The sequence below is a fragment of the Peromyscus leucopus genome, chromosome 6, assembly GCF_004664715.2.
Source record: "Peromyscus leucopus breed LL Stock chromosome 6, UCI_PerLeu_2.1, whole genome shotgun sequence".
In the NCBI taxonomy this organism is placed as follows: domain Eukaryota; kingdom Metazoa; phylum Chordata; class Mammalia; order Rodentia; family Cricetidae; genus Peromyscus; species Peromyscus leucopus.
Window position 1 is genome coordinate 69441446 of NC_051068.1, and position 19899 is coordinate 69461344.

The following is a 19899-nucleotide window of genomic DNA, read 5'->3' on the forward strand; positions in this document are numbered from 1 at the left end:
CATTTGTTTAAGTCTGTGAAGCTGTTTACTTTGTCTGTCTGAAACACCTGATTGAGCTAATAGAGCTGAACGGCCAATAGCAAGGCAGGAGAAAGGATAGGTGGGGCTGGCAGGCAGAGAGAATAAATAGGAGGAGAAATCTGGGAGATGATTGGGGAGCAAGAAGAGGAGGGTGACGCCGGGGCCTGCCACTCACCTACCCAGCCAGACATGGAGTAAGAGGTAAAGCAAAGGTACACAGAAATAGAGAAAGGCAAAAGCCCAGAGACAAAAGACAGACAGGATAATTTAAGAAAAGCTGGCTATGAACAAGCCAAGCTAAGGTCAGGCATTCCTAAGTGAGAAGAAGACTCTGTGTGATATATTTGGGAGCTGGGTGGCAGGCCCCACAAAGAGTAAAAGTGTAAAAGGGCAAAAAACAAGACAAAAAACAACTACAAAATCCTGTCTCAAAAAAAGTTAACTAAATAAATAAATAGAAATAAAAAACCACAAACAAACAAACAAAACCCCAAAACTATAATACACATAAATCTGTCTATAAATACACATATAGTTTAAATGAAAGTTTCCCATCTGGTCTGGAAATGTTCTCTCCAAGAGCCAATGGCCATCTAACAAAAGAACATCTAACCTCACCACCAGGCATGAGAAGCCGTCATGTGCTGAACACATACACAGGAGTAGCATTATATATACACACATATGCACATAACAACCATTAACAAAAAAAAGAGGCTATGAATTTGAAAGAGAGCAAGGAGCAGTGTACAGAAGGGCTTGGAAGGAAGAAAGTAATTTTTTTTGCTTTATTAAGAAATTTTCGGGCGGTGGTGGTGCATGCCTTTAATCCCAACACTCCGGAGGCAGAGCCAGGCAGATCTTTGTGAGTTCGAGGCCAGCCTGGTCTACACGCTCCAAAACTATACAGAGAAAGCCTGTCTCGAAAAACCAAAAAAAAAAAAAAAAAAAAAAAAAAAGAAAGAAAAAAAAAAAAAAAAAAAGAAAAATTTTCTACTCACTCCTCATGCTATCCACAGACCCCCCTCCTCCCTCCTCCCACCCACAGCCCTCTTTCCCAAGCCGCCCCACATCCCCCAAATCGAGGTCGCCCATGGGGAATCAGCAGAGCCCAGCTCACTGAGCCTAGGCATGTCCAAGCCCCTTCCCACTGCCTTGGTGCACAGGCAGGCTTCTGGGAATCCGGTGCCTGTGGTGTGACACCTTGCACAGGAATTTTTTTTTTAAGTGTCAAAAAATAAATCTATTTTTAAATTTTATGTGTATGGGTGTTTGTGACCATGCAGTGCCTACAGAGGCCAGAAGGGGTGTCAGAGTCCCTGGAACTGGAGTTCCAGAACCCACATGGTGGATCACAACCATCTATAAATTGCTTCAGAGATAAGATGCAACACTTTCTTCTGACTCTGAGACCATCACACACACGGTGAATATACATACATGAAGGCAAAGCATTCATACATATAAAAGAATGCCGGGTGGTGGTGGCACACGCCTTTAATCCCAGAACTCGGGAGGCAGAGCCAGGCGGATCTTTGTGAGTTCGAGGCCAGCCTGGGCTACCAAGTGAGTTCCAGGAAAGGCGCAAAGCTACACAGAGAAGCCCTGTCTCGGGGGGGCGGGGGCAGAGTTCTTATTAATAAAATCAAACCTGAGGCCAGTTATTGGAGTGAACGCTGCTGGAAGATCAGAGAAGCAGAACAAGCCACAGCCACCTCACCTCGCCAATTCTTCAGCTGATCCTGTTTCCTCAGACTGGCAGCCTCTGTGTCCTCATGCAGAATGGGTCTCAGCTGAACTGCTGCACAAAAGCCTGAATGCTTAACTAGCTCAGTTCCTGGTTTTCATGCCTTATATACCTTTCTGCCCTCACTTCCTGGGATTAAAGGCGTGTGTCACCATGCCTAGCCGTTTCCAATGTGGCCTTGAACTCCCAGAGATCCAGAGGGATTTCTGCTTCTGGAATGCTAGGATTAAAGGTGTGAGTGCCACCATTTTCTAGCCTCTGTATCTAGTGGCTGTCCTGTCTCTGACTCCAGAGAAAGTTTATTAGGTTGCACAGTATTTGGCGTGCACAATACCACCATATGGTTCAGTTGTCTGTAGATTTCCCCATCATGATCTTGGCCCCCTTTGCTCATACAATCCCCCTTCCCTCTCTTGGACTGAACTCCCGGAGCTTGGCCAGGTGCTTGGCTGTGGATCTCTGCATCTGCTTCCATCAGTTGCTGGATGAACGTTCGGTGTCTTCACATGCTGCTTGTCATGGTGGCAGCTGGCAGTTTCTCCTGCCTCAGCCTTCTGCTTCCCAGAATTCTCCTCAAAAGTTTTTTAAATGAAAAAAAATTAAAACCAAAAAACTGATAAACTGTCCAAGTACTTGGGAAGGCAGAGGCAGGTTTGGAGTTCAAGGCCAGCCTCACAACCTAGTCAATTCAAGGTCAGCCTTGGCTGAGGCTCTGTTCCAAAAACAAAAGAAGACAACGGGCTGATAAGGGCTAAGGATTCAACCCCAGAGCCCACGTGGTAGGAGAGAACTGACGCCCTCATGTTGCCCCAACCTCCACACTTGAGCTGTGGGATGAGCAGGTCACAGTTCCCACACTAATAAAATAAATGTGTAAAAATAAAAACTCATACCCAAACGTTAGCAGGGCATAGTGGTGCAGACCTTTATTTAATTCTAGCACTCTGGAGGCAGGGGCAGGTGGATCTCTGAGTTGGAAGCCAGCCTGGTCTACACAGTGAGCTCCAGGTTAGCTGAGCTTACCCAGTGAGGCCTTATCTCAAAACACCAGCATCCCACACAGGTTCCTCAGGCTTTACAGTGTGGGCAGTGTCTACCTGGATCTAGTCCAGTGTCCTTATAACTAACTGCTTCAGAAAACATGCGGACCATTCTCATTCTCAGCAGCCTTTGTACTTGAGATCTTTGCCAACACTTCTGGCCCACACTATCTCCTCTGATTGAATTTGTTTGTTATTTGAGAGCTTGTCTGGAGTGTCTAGCAGGGGAGTGCAGCTACTCGTACCCCCTGACCAAAGACCGACCCTCCTCTATTGGGGTGGGGTGGGGGTCGTTCTCACTGCCTCATGGGCACCCATCCCCCAGCTGCACACTCTCGGGAAGGATGCACATGGAGTGGGGAGGGAGGAAGAGGACACCTGCTTAGCCCGCCAGATCAGCCAAGTCAACCCTGGAGATCAACTGGGGTAACGAGTGGCAGCCAGATTGCGCTCACATCCATTTTTGTTTGAGATAGGACCTCTTGTATACCTGGCTGTCCACAAACTTACTATACAGTCAGATGACCAAGAACTTCTGATCCTCCTCCTCCCACATTCCGAATGCTGGGATACAGGGTCTCACTGTGTAGCCCTGACTGTCCTGGAACTCTCTGTAGACGAGGGTGGCCTTGAACTCACAGAGATCTGCCTGCCTTTGCCTCCTGAGTGCTGGGATTAAAGGCTGCTGGGGGGTGGGGAGGCGTTTAGTACTGGAGAACTAAAGCAGGGCTTTGGGAATGCTAGACAGGCACTGTGCAGTGCTGTGTTTCCAACCCCTGGAACTCCCAAGGTTTGTTGTGTATCATTCACAGTACTTATGTTCCTCACTGTATCACAGCTAATGAGTTTGTGTGTTTTTACTCCTGAACACTGTAACTCTTCATGGCCAGTTTACTTCTTTTGATCCCCATGTGTGGTGGTAATCTAATTGTACTGAAATGTGATTTTGATTGTATGTTAATAAATAAAGTTGCCCGGGGGTCAGAGCTATTAGAGCCATAGCAAGAGTGTGGCAGTGGTGGCACACGCCTTTAATCCCATAGATCTCTGTGTGTTCAGGGATATAGCCAGCATTGGAGACATATGCCTTTAAGACCTAGGGGGCTGTACATTCAGACAGTGATGAGGCAGTCACGTGTTTGGGTTTACAACCAATGAGAAGGCAGAACAAAATACTTTAAATAGACGAACAGACAGGAAACAGAACTCTCATTCGGGAAGCTGGGACACCACAGGCGGAAGGGTGAGATTTTAGCTCTGAGCTCTGACCTCTCGGCTTTCTCTTTTGCATTGTTTCTGTGTTTCTTATTTAATAAGACGGTTGGTTACATCTATACCCATGTCTCATGCACTGCTCAGGAGCTGCTAAGTAAGTGTTTATAATAATCATTTTTGGATACTGGAGAGACAGCTCAGGTTAAGACTACTGGCTGCTCTTCCAGAGGTGCTGAGTTAAATCCCAGCAACCACATGGAGCCTTACAACCATCTGTAATAAGATCTGGTGTCCTCTTCTGGCCTGAAGGTGTACATGCATGCAGGCAGAACTTTGTATACATAATAAATAAATAAACAAACAAATAAATTCAATAAATAAATAAATAAATCTTTAAAAAAAATTCAGAGCCAGGCAGTAGTGGTGGCACACACCTTTAATCCCAGCACAGGAGGCAGAGCCAGGAGGATCTCCGTGAGTTCAAGGCCAGCCTGGGCTACAGAGCAAGATCCAGGACAAGCACCAAAACAACACAGAGAACCCTGTCTCTAAAAACCAAAAAATAAAAAAATCCAGGGAATACGGTGCTCTCTTTTGACTTCCACAAGCACCAGGCATATGTGTGGTCACATATATACCTGCAGGCCAACACTGGTACACATACAATAAAAATAAAGAAAATATTTAAAAAATATCACTTTTTTTGCCATTAGTTTAGATGTCATCCATTTATTACTACGGAAATTATTTACATGACGGTATAGCTCAGTGTCAGCAGAATGACCTGCTTCATGTGACACCATTTCCACAGCGATTTCTGTCCCCATCCTTGCCAAGAATGTCACCATCTCTAAAGAGGGGATAACCCCTGCCATCTAGAACCATCTGGGGCCCCCATCCTCTGGGAAAAGACCTTGGTCTCCAGCTTTCACACTGATGGTCATGGCTGAACCTCCCCGCCTTTCCTTTCCGGCCTGTCCTCACAGCTCCTGCGTGCGTTTTTCCTGGAGCATGCAGCTGCCACCTTTCAACCAGTTCTCAGGCAGAGGAAAAGAAACTTCCTCAAAGCTTGCCAGCCAGGACTCCTGCAGCGGCGGCGGGCTCTAACTCTTCTAATGATCTCCACAGGACAGGGAGTATTGGTGGGAAAAGAACAAGGTTTAGTTGACTGCTTCTCTCCAGCCTGGGACAACTCAGCCATGAACTACCTGCCGAGCAAGCGGGAGGACCGGACATACACAAGGCAGGCACAGTGGGACACACTTGTCAATGAGAGACTGGTCAATGAGTTTCTTACAAAACAAGGTGGGAAGGGGCACCAAGGCTGTCTTCTGGTTTCCACAAGTATGCATCCTATACCTATGTGCAAACACACACACACACACACACACACACACACACACACACACACACACACGAATACATGAAATCTGACTGTTAAAAGCTTCCCCATCTGCAGGCATTAAAATGAGCCCAGCTCACTTTCCTATTGAAGAGCCTAAATGCAAATGTACACCATTATCTTTTGGGATGCATTTTATGAGTGTTTGCCTGTATGTGCATCACATACATGCTTGGTATCTATAGAGCCAAAAAGAGGGTGTCAGACCCTTTGTGACTAGAGTTACAGAGGGTTGTGAGGCCCCTTGTCTGTGCTAGCAACTAACCAAACGGTGTTCTTAGCCGGACTCCTCTCTCCAGCCCAGAAAAAGAGCTTTCCTTAAGGGAGCCTCTGGGTTAGTCAGAAGGCCTTCTAGGGCCAACGGACATCTTACTCTCCTTCCTCTTCCTCTTCTCTTCAACCGGAGCTTTGGATTCTCAAACCTTTGAGTTAAACAGACCGAGTTATAATCTCCGCAAGAGTTCTTCGTGAAGTTTAAACTGTTCTGATGGGAACTGAAGCCCCTGCTCTCAGCCCGAGTTATACTTCAGCTGAAGGATGGGAAGGCTGCTAAAGATTTTGCTCATTCTAACCCAAACCGAGCCTGGGTGGAGGAGGGAGCTGGAGCAGAGGAGATGTGGAAAAGACCCAAGAAGGCTCAACAGTCAGGCCCAAGTTCTTTCTTCCTGGGTTTAAGCCCAGCACCAACAACTACCCCAACAAGGGACAGAAAGGTGACAAGGGAGGTGAGAATGACCGTGTACTTCATGTACATGTATGAAAATGTAATAAAACCATCACTATCAGGCTAATCAAAATATTTAAAAATGGGTCTAAATAACTGACACAATTTTAGTACATTAAAACCAGGTATTTATTTCTTTTATATTGCATTTGTCATTTTTCAACAATACAAAGTAGAGACAAATAGTAACACTCCATAAAAATGTTGACTCCCCAGGTCCACTCCCTAAGTCCCAGCCCACCCTCAGATATTCCCTCCCACCCCTTACAGAACTCTGTCCTGAATAAAACACTTAAATACATCATAAATAGTAAATTATGAAAAAAATAGCAAGAATTGTTTCTTTCCTTCTTGTAAAAAAGAACATGGCAGCAAAGACAGGCAGCCAGAACCTGGCTGGGGATGTCTAATATAGACAGTTACGGGGATAGGCTAACTTGCTATCAAGGTGGGATGGGTTGGAGAAGTAACAACATGAGATTTCAACAGCCTGCCTGAAACACCATGTACTGCCCCACGGGCCAGGACCAGATGGACCACAACCCTGAGAGGAGGAGAGGCCTTACGAGACCCCACTTCCAGCTTCTCTACACAGAGCAGGGGGCAGGCCAGGGGGCACGGCAATCACCCTACTGAGGGAAGTCTGCAGCTCCCCAGAAGTTTAAGAAAATATTCTCTAGCCTCATAGATACGACTGCCTGTTAAACAGACACAAATGTCTCCCTCCACCATAGCTCCACAAAGAGCAGAATACTGTTGGAAAATAAGGGAAGAACAAAGGAATCTCCTTTGGAGAATGGTCTAAAATCATTTGATAATTCTTTTATATTTAGAAAAACTATTAGAATACATTCCAAATTGCAAAATAGTTACTGTGTGACCTGGCAGTGAGTAGAATCCTGCTAAGAAGGTCTACTCTCCTGGCATGGCTGCCCTGTCTTCTCAAAGGGTACAGGTGGCCATGCCCTCTCCACTCCCTCAGCCCCGAGTAGGGAGAGAGCGGCTGCCGGCAGGAAAGTCACAGTCTTTCAGCTGCACAAACACTAGGGCGCTTCCTAACCCTCTAGAGCGTCTATGTCGTGTGCTGTTTGTTCTTTTCCTTTTGTAAGGAAGAAAGAAGGCTGGGAGTAGGATCATCCTTAATCTCCCCCAGAAAACCTTTATAATAAAAATCACTGGGGTCTTCTCAAAGACCAGAGGGAAGAGCGAATGTGGGAACGATGTCCAGCCAGTCTGTCCTGAGGAAGTTAAGAGTCCAGCTCCAGGTAAAAGGTGAAGAGAAGAAAATCACCTTGTCCAGCAGCCCACATCTGCACAAAGAATGGGGTTTGAAAATATTCAGTCACAGAAGCCATGACTGACCCAGGAAAGATTCATGCCATCCATCTGGAGTGGTGGGGACGCTGCTGTCCTCAACTGTCGAAGGCACTGGTGCCCAGCGAAGGGGAGGCGGCCTAGAGAGCTCTGCTAGCTCCACGCTTCTCTCCTCTTCTGATGACCAAGAAGAAGACTTAGCATTCCCGGGGCAAGGGGCTGACATCTTGGGATCAAAGCGACAGTAGAGTCTTGTCTCAGGTCTTCTGAGGCTCACTGTTCACTGAAAAGAGCAAGAATGTAAAGTCAACCATGAGACGAGGAGGCAGGAATGGAATTCAAGGTTCTCATCCTAGCTAGCAAAACTGATTTTTTCCCTTCTCTTTTTAGTTTCAACTTCCAAAATATGAAGTTGTTTTTGTTTTTTATGTTTGTTTTTTGAGACAGGGTTTCTCTGTGTAGATCTGGCTGTCCTGGATCTCGCTATGTAGTCCAGGCAGGCCTCGAACTCACAAAGATCAGCCTGCCTCTGCCTCCCGAGTGCTGGGATTAAAGGCGTGGGCCACCACGCCCAGCTCCAAGTATGTATGAAGTTTTAAAACCACAACCCTGGCCAGGGTTGGGGGGTGGGGGGCACACGCCTTCAACTCTGACTTCCAAGTACTGGAATTCAAGATGTGTGCCATCATGCCTGATCACAATTTTTTTTTTAAAGATTTATTCATTTATTATGTATACAGTGAGTGTTCTGTCTGCAGGCCAGAAGAGGGAGCCAGATCTCATTGTAGATGGTTGTGAGCCACCATGTGGTTGCTGGGAATTGAACTCAGGACCTCTGGAAGAACAGCCAGTGTTCTTAACCCCTGAGACATCTCTCCAGGCCCCTGATCACAATTTTTTAAAACCCAGGTTCAAGGGCACATGAATACTTCCCAATCAACTTTTTTGTTCCATCCCATCAGTGACCCACTTTACAACTTTCAGGCAGATACTCACATGGGTGAACTCGGACTCTGCAACTTCAAGCTTTTCCAAGGTAGAACTAACAGGAGGAGAAGAAAAAGAAAAAGGCAGAGAGAATTAGAAGATGAAAGGGGCTATGGGTGTAGCTCAAGTGGCAGAACAGACATACAGCATGTATAACCCTGGCTTCCACCCCCAGCACATCCTCCAAGGTCAATTATATTGCCTCTTCATGTTTCTTTTAAGATTCAGACAACACCACTAGGCTGAAGAGATGGCTCAGTGGGTAAGGGGCTTGCTGTACCAGCCTGGCAACCTGAGTTTGATTCCTGGAACCCACACCAAGGTTGAAGAACAGACTAACAACACAGAAGAGAAAACCTAAGAAGCTACTAAATTTAAGCCAGACACGGTGATGCATATGTCTATAATCCCAGCTACTTGGAGGCTGAGGCAGGAGGTTTGATAGTTCAAGGTCTGTCTAGCTACAGAGTGACCTCAAGGCTATTCTGGATATACTTATGAGACACTGTTTTCAAGACACAAAGTCAAAGGCCCAGGGTGATGGCATATACCTTTAACCCCAGCAGGCAAGGAGTCAGAGGCAAGTGAATCTTAGCATTCTAGCTCTTGTCTAACAAACAACCTGTGGTTGGTATATTGTGTACCCTAATAAAATTTGAAGATCAGAGGACAAAACAAGCCACTAGATTAAGCATAGAGGCTGGGCAGTGGTGGCACACGTTTAATCCTACTACTCAGGAGGCTGAGATCTGTCTGGATCTCTGTGAGTTTAAAGCCACCCTGGACTATATGAGATTGACTCAGTCTAGGAGAGAAACAGAGCCAGGCAGTTTTGGCACACACCTTTATTTTATTTTATTTTTTAAATATTTATTTAGTATACAGTATTCTGCCTGCAGGCCAGAAGAGGACACCAGATCTCATTACAGGTGGTTGTAAGCCACCATGTGGGTGCTGGGAATTGAACTCAGGACCTCTGAAAGAACAGCCAATGCTCTTACTGTTGAGCTATCTCTCCAGCCCGGTACATACTTTTAATCCCAGCATTAGTAAGGAAGTAATATCGCTGGGCAAAGAAAGGTATATAAGGCAGGGGGAGACAGGAATCAGAACCTTTTCGGCTAGAGGCCCCTTTCGGCTGAGAACTTAAAGAGACATTCAGTAGAGAATTCATGGAGTTGGTGAGGTGGCTTGCTTCCAGGCTAATATGGTTTTATCAGCCAAGACACCCTGAAAAGTCTCCAATGACACCATGGCCCAGATGATCCAATATCCAAAAACAGCTTCAAGGCAACTGGCTCAGACAATGCAGCCTTACAGACTATTCCAGTCAGGACTTAATCATAATTCTTTTTTTTTTTTTTTTTTTAAGATTTATTTATTTATTATGTATACAGTGTTCTGTCTGCACACACCCCTGCGGGCCAGAAGAGGGCACCAGATCTCACTACAGATGGTTGTGAGCCACCATGTGGGTGCTGGGAATTGAACTCAGGACCTTTGGAAGAACAAGCAGTGCTCTTAACCTTCTGAGCCATCTCTCCAGCCCCATAATTCTTATTGTCTCAGGATCCCCATAAGATTGCCAGTGCCCTCAGCCAACTGTTTGCATTTGGGATATGTGTGCACAGGCCACACAGCATGACTGCGGGGGTCAGGGGGCAGACCACAGAATCAGTTCTTTCTTTATACCATATGGGTTTTGAAGACCAAACTATATGGGTTCTGAAGATCAAACTCGCTCTGTAGCCTAGGATCTCGAACTCACAGAGATCCGCCTGCCTCTGCCTCCCGAGTGTTGAGATGGATCAAAGGCGTGCGCCACCACTGCCTGTTGTGGCTCCTTCTTGAACGAAGGTTTTCTTTGTTTGCTCTCAAGAACGCTAGCTATAGAAAGGAAATGACAAGTAACTATGGAGTATCGCTGGCCAACAGTAGTACTGTAGTAGTACTGGAGCCCAGAGGCAATGGTGCTCATCCATCTTGTCTACTCTGCCTAGGTCTTGACCTCAGACTTAAGTACCTCAGCCAGGGGCAGTGCCCACACTGTAATACTGGTACTGGGAAGGCTGATGTAGAGGATTGCTGTAAGCACTAGGCCAGCTTAGGTTACAGAGTCAGGCATCTCAAAAGCCAACAAAGAAGGCTGGTTAGACGGCTCGGCAGGCTACAGTGCTTGCCAGCAAGCGTGAGTCTGCCAGCAAGCTTGACCCCTGGAGCCTACATGGAAGGCTGTTCTCCGATATCCACAATGTGTAGCATATGTGTGCCGGCCCCCTCCAAATAAATCTGAAGAAAATTTAAAATTAAAAAATAAAGGCCCTGGGCTGGAGAGGTGGCTCAGAGGTTAAGAACATTGGCTGTTCTTCCAGAGGTCCTGAGTTCAATTCCCAGCAACCACATGGTGGCTCCCAACCATCTATAATGAGATCTGGTGCCCTCTTCTGGAATGTAGACAGAACACTGTATGTGTAATAAATAAATAAATCTAAAAAAAAATTATTTATAAAAAAAATAAAAATAAAAAAATAAAAATAAAAAAATAAAGGCCCGGGGGGTGGGAGAAGGGAGGAGAGGGGGATCTGTGATTGGTATGTAAAATGAATAGAAATTTTCTTAAAAAAAAAAAATAATAATGAAGGCCTAAGCCTGGCATGGTGGTACATGTCTTTAATCCCAACACTCAGGAGACAGAGGCAGGTGACTCTGAGTTCCAGGCCAGCCTGGTCTACATAGCAAATTCTAGGCTAGTCAAAGTTACCTAAGTGAGACCTTTTCTCAAACAACAACAAAGAGTGAGATACAGATGTAATGTATGAATGCCTGGGTTCTCTCCTCAAGTACCAATAAAAAGACCAAATAGAAGAAGCTGCACGTTTGTCTCACAGACACTCGTAACTCTAAAGCACAGGGAGTATGAGGAAGGCATCTGTGGGCTGGAGAGATGGCTCAGTCATTAAGAGCACTTACTGCTCTGGCAGAGGACCCGAGTTCAGTTCCCAGCACCTACCCAACTCACAACCACCTGGAACTCTAGTTCTTGGGGAGCCAATGCTCAGTACTGGTGGCACTTGACATGCACATGGTACACAGACATACATGGAGACAAAAATACTCATACACATAAAATAAAGGTAAAAACAATTAGAAAAAAAAAGATAGAAAAAAAAAGGTATCATTGAACAGGTATTTTATCTACTGGAGTAAAATCTAGTAAGAGTCACACAATGGAATGACCCTTTGCTAGAATTCTACCAGCAGCAGAAACAGTGCTAACTTAAACCAAAAGGGCATGAGATAAAACAACACCAAGAGATCACTAGAGGCTGTTAACAAGCTTTCATGCTTGCAAAGGCACTGCACACATGCACACATGTGCATGCACACACACACAGAGTTAAAATTTCTTATAAAAGTTGTAGGTTTTTTGGGGGGCAGAGTCTCACTGTATAGTGCTGGCTGGCCTTGAACTCAAGATCCTTCTGCCTCCTGAATGTCAGAATTAAAGGCATTACCATGCTAAGCTAAACTTTATAACTGTAAATAAAATTTGAAACAAGAGACCATTGGACACATCCTCCTTCAAATTCTACTAGAAGCTGAAAATAGGACCTGGAGAGATGGCTCAGCAGCTAAAAGCACTGGCTGCTCTTCCAGATGGATCTAGGTTCAATTCCCAGCACCCACATGGCAGTTCACAACTATTTGTAACTCCAGCTCCAGTGGACCTGGCATCCTCACACAGACATACATGCAGGAAAAAACCCAATGCACATAAAAATAAATTAAAAAATAAATAAACCTTTATTTAAAAGAAAAAAAGCTGAAAATATACTCTAGCTTTCCTGAAACAGGAAGACCAAAGGTAAAGTGAAACCAAGTACTCTGTAGAGTGATTTCTACACTCTGAGACCCAACTGAAGAAAGACCAACAGTCCCTGGACTGTAGGACAGCTAATGATTCTCTGTGCCTTTCTCGTTGTGTACAGCACTAAAGATAAAACCCAGGGCCCCAGCTATGCTAGGGAAATGCTGTACCACTGAACAATCCCTCCTGTCCCTGACTTCTCACAGTTGAAAGCAATGTATACAGCATTTGCAGTGCCCTCCCACCGTAGGATGGCTTAAGAGGAGACGATAACTCCTCCTTTTAGACCACAGGTCCATAGTGTAAGAGGAGGAGAACTTGAGGAGCAGTGCTTATGAAACTGCACCCAGGGAGCCATTCAAAACCAGGCTGGCTTCACACTCCTGTAACCGCTGTGCTTGAGCCCCAGAGTGCTTTGATTACAGGCAACTCCAAGTAAGGCACCGTGGCCAGTGGAAAGCAGAGTCTGAGACAGCCCCCAGGGATCCCTGCTGCCTCAGTCACAGCCTTGAGTCATCACGGGAAATGTAGCATGGGTGATAGCATCCTACCAATTCTAAGAATAGGTATCAAGAATTCTACAGTCAGCCAGGCAGTGGTGGCGCACACTTTTAACCTCAGCCCTTGGGAGCAGAGGCAGGCAGATCTCGGTGAGTTCGAGGCTAGTCTGGTCTACAAAGCAAGTTCAAGACAGCTAGAGCTACAAAGAGAAATCCTGTCTAGAAACAAAACAAAACAAAAATTCTATAGTATCACTGGGCAGTGGTGGTGCACGCCTTTAATCCTACTACGTGGGAGGCAGAGGCAGGTGGATCTCTGTCAGTTAGAGGCCAGCCTGGTCTACAGAGTAAATTTCAAGCCAGCCAGGACTGTTACACAGAGAAACCATGTCTCTTAAAACCAAAACAAATGTTTAAAAAAAAAAAAAAGAATTCTATATATGGTTTCTATGTAGATCCAGTTTCTATGTAGAGACACCTCTCTCACACACACTGACAGATAAGCTAGGAGCTATGTTCTGAGTTGCTCAGTGGAGAACCCATACGGCAAACAGAGGGCTGTCTTTAGTCTTGCCCCAGCAAGGAACCAAGTCACACCACTAACCATATCAATGAGCTTAGAAAGAAATTCTTCCACTTGAGGACAGGATCCTATTTCTGGCCAACAGTTTCATTACCATCTCCTGAGAAATCTTAGCTCAAAGACCTATATAAGCTAAATCTGGATTCCTAACCCAAGCAACTATGACATAGGTTTTTGTTTAGCTCTGTTTGTTTTGAGACCAGGTCTCATACAGGCCAAGCTGGCTCTGAATTCCCATCTTACATTGTCTAACTCTTTAGTGCTAGGATTTAAGGTATGTCCCACAACACCCAGTCAGGTTTCTTATTTTAAGCCATTAAGTATGGAAGTAATTTATTATGATGGAATAGATAACGTACTAGGTCACAAAATGAAGTCATGATTACTGTACTAGCCTCCTGAATGCTTGACTGCTGACAGGGTGGTAGCACCTGACTACAGGACACAGGAGACTGATACAGAAGGACTGCACATCTGAGGTCAGTGTGGGCTATTCAGTGAGACGGTCTCAAAACCACCAACCAAACAATAAATTCTCTTTTCCCCCCTTTCTCCTCTCTCTCTCTCTCTCTCTCTCTCTCTCTCTCTCTCTCTCTCTCTCTCTCTCTCTCTCTCTCTCTGGAGATAGGGCCTCTCTATAACCCTGGCTGTCCTGGAACTCACTAGGTAGCTCAGGCTGGCTTTGAACTCTGAGATCTACCTGTCACTGCCTCCCTAGCACACCACAACACCCAGCATAGGCTCTTGAAAATGTCAAAATGAAGATTTCTGAGGACCTCAAAGAGGTTATATGGAGTAACAGGCTAAGAAACCAACCTCAAATTTAGTATCTGCAAAGGTTCTCCAACTACAGTTGAGAAACTGGGGCCAGGAACAGGTGAGCCCTCACTGATCTCCTCCAAAGGTGGAGTCTGAGGTAAGACATCAGGACGCCCAAGGTGCACATCTGGAGAAAAAAGACAATTGATAAACAAGGAATGAATCAATAAATGGAGTATTGTCAGGTAAGTCAGGAAACACAGGAAAAATGTAGTGACTTAGAGGGGCATGGGGACTCACTTCTGTAATCCTAGTACTTAGGAGACTGAGAAACGAGGGTCATGAGGTTGAGGTCAGCTTGGCTACATACACAGTTAATTCCAGGAGAGCCTGGGCTACATAGTGTGACCCTGTCTCCAAACAAACAGCTGAGTATGGTGGCATATGCCTTTAGTCCCAGCACTCGGGATGCAGACTCAGGAGGATCTCTGAGTTCGAGACCAGCCTGGTCTATAGTGAATTCCAGGACAACCAGGGCTACACAGAGAACCCTGTTCTCAGAAGTAAAAAACAAAAACAAAAAACTCAAGACAAGTTAGCAAGTTAGTTTTTACTGCATAGAAACGGGGAGCAGAGGTCCTGGCCAGAGAACCTACGCGCTCCGAAGAAGGGAGGGAGAGGGTATCCAGACGCAAGGGGACCCCAGCCCTGGGGCTGACCTGGCTCCACTTCCGCCTTTGTTGTCACTTGTGCTCTGTGTTCCCCAGAGACCGATGGCTGGTAAGTAATGCACGAGTTGCCGCTGGGGCCTGATCGCCGAGAGAAAGACGAGCCAGGCCGAAACTTTTTGGAAGGAGAAGGCTTCACTTCAAAAGGGAGAGAGAGAGTCTACTTAGCACCCACCTCAGAAACCGTCACCAAGACAGACACCAGCTGCTAGTACCCCAACACACACAAAGTCGTTCTGAAGCAAAGGCAGAAAATGGGTTAATGTCAGCAACGGTGGCCTACAGAGGACTGCTCAGACAAGGGTCAAGTCACTCACTCTGGAAAGAAACGGAAAACTTAAGAAGTGACAAAAACATTGCCTTCTGCTCGGATTTCACCAATGGAGTGTACCTGTCCTTTATTAACGTGACCAGTAAAAGCTACAGACGACGTGTCCCCACCCTTCTTAGTGCACTGTAATCGACGCTGGTGCTTCCCTTTGAAAACAGAGACTGCTAGGCCTCACAGCCTGTCTATGATCTACGCCTTCTTCACCTCCCAAAGGGAAAGTGTCCAAATGCACCAAGTTTAAAAAGAACACAGGTACTTCTGTGTCTGGAACGCTGAGGGCCAAGACTGAAACCTCCTTCAACAGCCGTCAACACCACTCAACCACGTGACCTACCCGACAACTCCTGGCCCGACACGGAAGGTAAGAAGAGCGCAGGAACACCCTCGCCCCTCTCTACACACAAGTCTGCCTTTAGAGCCTGAGCCTGCATCAGTCTACAGCGACAGCTACACATTTTTTTCCAGTCCCACCATCTCCCCAGAAGTAGCCCTCACCTCGACGAGACATGGAAGGAGAGCCAGGGGGGAGCAGCGACTCGGACACGGGACAGACAGGGGCTGACACAAGGACGAGAAGCAGCGCTCACAGGATGGAGGCAGAGCAGGAGAGGCCGCTGGCCTTGGCAGCTCCCTGACAGAGGTGTCCTGCCCACCATCTCTTGGGGGAAGGGAGCCACTGGGGGTCATCTGGAAGAAGCCACTTACAGGGAATCTTCTTGAACACTGTGTTGCACATGAAGCGCTGGAACCGCTCAGCATAGAAGCCTGGCCGATGCACTGACACTGTGTCCTGGTGAAGAGAGGAGATGACTGCAGCGTTACACAGAGGCCAGGCAGGAGGCTGTGTCCTCCACGGGCCTGTCCTTACACTGAAACCCTCCAGAAATGAAACGGATACTCCGTAGACAGAATGCATGCACACATGTGAGGAGCAAATGGCAGGGAACGGAGAGGTGGGGGGAGGCCTGCAGCTGACTGCACACTCACCCCATCGTGTACCAGTGCTTTCCAAGAGTGCTCCAACTTCTTCACAAACCTGCCAAGAAAAATGTGCATCACACAATTTTTTAAATGAAAGACTATTATGATTACTTATTTTAGAGGGCTAAAAAGGGGCCACGATAACAGAAAACCTTAAACAGATAAACACTGGGCAAGCACACCCACTGTGTGTACTGTGGTACACTGGCTTTCCAAAGAACTACCATGGTAGTACTTATTCCACATGGAGATCAATGCTACTTCTAGCTAAGCCAATTAAATAAGCAGGACAGTTCAGTAATGAAACACTTGCCAACATGTATGAGGCCCTGGGTTCCACTGCTAGAAAAGCACAGCAAAGCAAAATGAAATCAATTAACTGTAAAGGAAAGGCAGGGTAAAGTAGTAGCACATGCCTGTAACCAAGCACTCGATAGACTGGGTCTGGGGGGTTGCCATGAGCTCCAGGTCTGCCTGGGCTACACTGTGAGACCTTGTCTGAAAAACAAAACCAAACCCAGAACAAACAACAAATCAGAAGAGAAAGAGAAAAGAAAGCTAAAGGAATAGGAGGGTAAGACTGAAAAGTACAGTTACACTTGGGTAAGAGGGCTGGCGGGGTGGCTCAGTGGGTATAGGTGCCTGCCTATCTGATGACCTGAGTTTAACCCCCAGAATCCACAAGATGGAGAGAACCGACTCCCACAAATTGTCCTCTGACCTCCACATGCCCACTGCAGCCTAGACATACACAAACACACACAACAAACAACTAAGTGTAAGAAAGTTTAGTGGTAGTAACCAGTAAATCAAATACTGACCAGTCAGTCAGCCCAAGGTAGGAGCTGCAGTGTGTCAGGAACGAAATGGAGCCTACCATTTGCGGCTCCTCCCCATCCCCACTTCCCTGCCAGAGGCCGGTCATTTTACATAATACAGAGCTCTGACTTCTCCTTCTTCGTGGGGTCAGAATGTGCTTCCAGCTGCCTCCCTCTACGGAAGATGACTCAACCTACAGGTTTCTCTGCAAGTCAAGGCAGATGGAGCGCTCCACCCTAGGCGTCTATCTGAGGACTGACTCAGTATTCCACAGAAAAGATGTATCGTGTTGAAGAGGCAGCAATCCAGAAAAACCAGGGAACAAAGCACCTAAAAGCTCGAGGTGACCAGACTGCGACTCACCGTTCTTGCATCCTGAAGAACTTTACAAAAAACACATCTAAGCCAGGCGGAAGTGGCTCACGCCTTTAATCCCATCTCTTGAGAGGCAGATCTCTGAGTTTGAGGCCAGCCTGGTCTATACAGGGAGTTCCAGGAAAGGAAAAGAACACATCTAAAAAGACGTATGTTGAGGACTGGCAAGACAGCTCAGCAGGTAAGAGCACTTGTTGCCCTTGCAGAAGGCCTGGGTTCAGTTCCCAAAATCTCCATGATGCCTTACAACCATCTTAACTCCAATCCTAGGGGATCCAACACCCTCCTCTGACCTCCATGGGCACCAGACATTCAAGTGGTGCACACATATAGACAATGGCAAAACACTCTAAAATGGGGGGCGGGGGGAGGATAAAAAAAGAAAGGAAGGCCAGGGCAGTGGTGGTGCACATCTTCAATCTCAGCACTCAAGAGGCAGAGGCCAGCCTGGTCTACAGAGGGAGTTCCAGGACAGCCAGGGCTACAAAGAGAAACCCTGTCTCAAAAAGCCAAAAGGAAGGAGGGGGGAAAAAAGAGCAACCACAGCTCAATGTACCCTGTCCCCAGTCTGTAATCCACATGTCCATCACCCTCACCTGTAAGACTGCAGAATATCAATGATGCCAATATAAAGGAGGAGCCTTTCCCCTTTGTTATTCCGGGCAGGGATGCCACCCATGCTGAGGAAAACAAGAGGAAAAGAGTTAGGAAAATCTGCTCACTAGCAGGTGGAGACTTCTAACCTCCAGTCAAACCTGGACATGGAACTAATAGCTAAATATAACTGACACATCCTCCAGACAGACAAAGAACCCCTCTGGATCATGTATGATAATCGCCTGTACTTGTCTCACATAGCTCCATCAAAGAGATTGAAATCATGACTACTCAGTAATTTTGGGACCAGTCCCCAAATAAAAATGAACATGCTGGTACTTTTGTATCTTTATTTGTTCCCACTAAGATAACTTCCTTGGCAGTCATGTTATAAGACACCTAAAAAATGAAACATCTGAAACTTAGTAACCACAGTCATTGGATAAACCCAAGGCAGTAACAGGCCTTCAGCAAAGAGGCCTACAGTAAGCTGTGATAAACGTTCTAATGTGAGCTGGATGGTGGTGGCCCAGACCAGGCAGGGGGATCACTGAGTTTGAGGCCAGCGTGGTCTACAGAGGGAGTTTCAGGACAGCCAGAGCTATACAGAAACCCTGTCTCAAAAAAACAAAAAACAAAAAAACAAAAACCTAACGTGATTTACAGTTTTGAAGTGTTAACATTTCATCTTAGATATTTTGCTTTCTTTTATAAAAGACCAGTCAATGGCCCCATGAGCACTAATGCTGCCGGCCTCACTGCGAAATCAAAGCGACTCTTTTCCAGAAGCCAGGTGCCTTCGAGAGAAGCACTGTGAGAACATGTGTGACAGCTGTGGCCCCCAAGCCCACTCACTGGTCCTCAGTCTCCACAGTGCCACCCCGCCGAGCCTCGCCCTGAATGGATTCCATAGCTGTGGAATAGAGCGCCTTCTGGGGGGCTGGTCTGCGGGTGTCAACTGAGTACTGTGCTTCATTGTTCACGGGCTCTCGCTGTGCATGATCCATATTGTGGATTGACATCAGGAGGCTATAGTCCATTATCTTGAAGCTCTGTAGCACCTAACGGGGAGAGAGGACAAGACAATCAAACTCTGAGAGGTATCAGGACTCCAAGTTTTCAAGTTCTCACCACTTTCATAACCTAACTAGACAGTGAAGCTCCAGACAACCATAGGCTGTATTTGCTCTTAAAGAACACATCACTCGCCGGGCAGTGGTGGCGTACACCTTTAATCCCAGCACGTGGGAGGCTTGGAAAGCAGATCTCTGTGAGTTCGTGGCCAGCCTGGTCTACAAAGCAGTTCGAGGATAGCCAGGACTGCTATACTGAGAAACCCTGTCTCGAAAATCGCCCCCTTTCCAAAAAAAAAAAACCCAAAACAAAAAAACACATCACTCTGGTAGGTCTTTAGTTACACTCCTTTTGTCTGCCATTTGAATAATATTAACTACTGAATAATAAATATTTTTTGCAGTACTGGAGATTGAATACAGGTCTCTGGCATATATCACTAAGGTATAACCCCAGCCTTTGTCCTTTTTTTTTGTGTGTGGGGGGGGAGTTTTGAGACAGGGTTTCTCTGTATGGTTTTGATGACTGTCCTGGATCTTGCTCTGTAGACCAGGTTAGCTTCAAACTCAGAGATCCACCTGGCTCTGCCTCCCAAATGCTGGGATTAAAGGTATGTGCCACTGATGCCTGGCCCTCCCTTTACTCTTTAAATTTTGAGATATGGTCTCACCAAGTTCCCCACAAAAGGAATTAGAGGTCCAAGCCACCAGAGTACCTACCCATTGCAACTTATTTTTTTGAGTTCATTTTGTCGCTTATGAAAAGCTCACTGTCTTTTTCTATGAAAAAGGACTATGTATCTGTCCTGTAAAGAATCTGTACCAACAGGCTAGG

General features: G+C 46.3%; 1 protein-coding gene across 6 annotated transcripts in view; it reads right to left on the reverse strand.

The window, feature by feature from the left end:
* Window positions 1-6263: 6263 nt before the first annotated feature.
* Pip5k1a (phosphatidylinositol-4-phosphate 5-kinase type 1 alpha) overlaps window positions 6264-19899 on the reverse strand; it is a 44317-nt gene continuing 30681 nt past the window's right edge. For 5 of the 6 annotated variants that reach the window (XM_028857395.1, XM_028857394.1, XM_028857391.2 and 2 more), the window contains 8 exons: window positions 18847-19052; window positions 17991-18074; window positions 16207-16255; window positions 15925-16009; window positions 14880-15026; window positions 14218-14347; window positions 8460-8505; window positions 6264-7746 (listed from right to left, as the gene is read on the reverse strand). In XM_028857395.1, the coding sequence (XP_028713228.1) occupies window positions 7744-7746; window positions 8460-8505; window positions 14218-14347; window positions 14880-15026; window positions 15925-16009; window positions 16207-16255; window positions 17991-18074; window positions 18847-19052 (750 nt within the window). In that variant the 3' untranslated portion in view covers window positions 6264-7743. The remainder of the gene's footprint in view (window positions 7747-8459; window positions 8506-14217; window positions 14348-14879; window positions 15027-15924; window positions 16010-16206; window positions 16256-17990; window positions 18075-18846; window positions 19053-19899) is intronic. The other variant, XM_037206872.1, reaches the window with a different exon arrangement.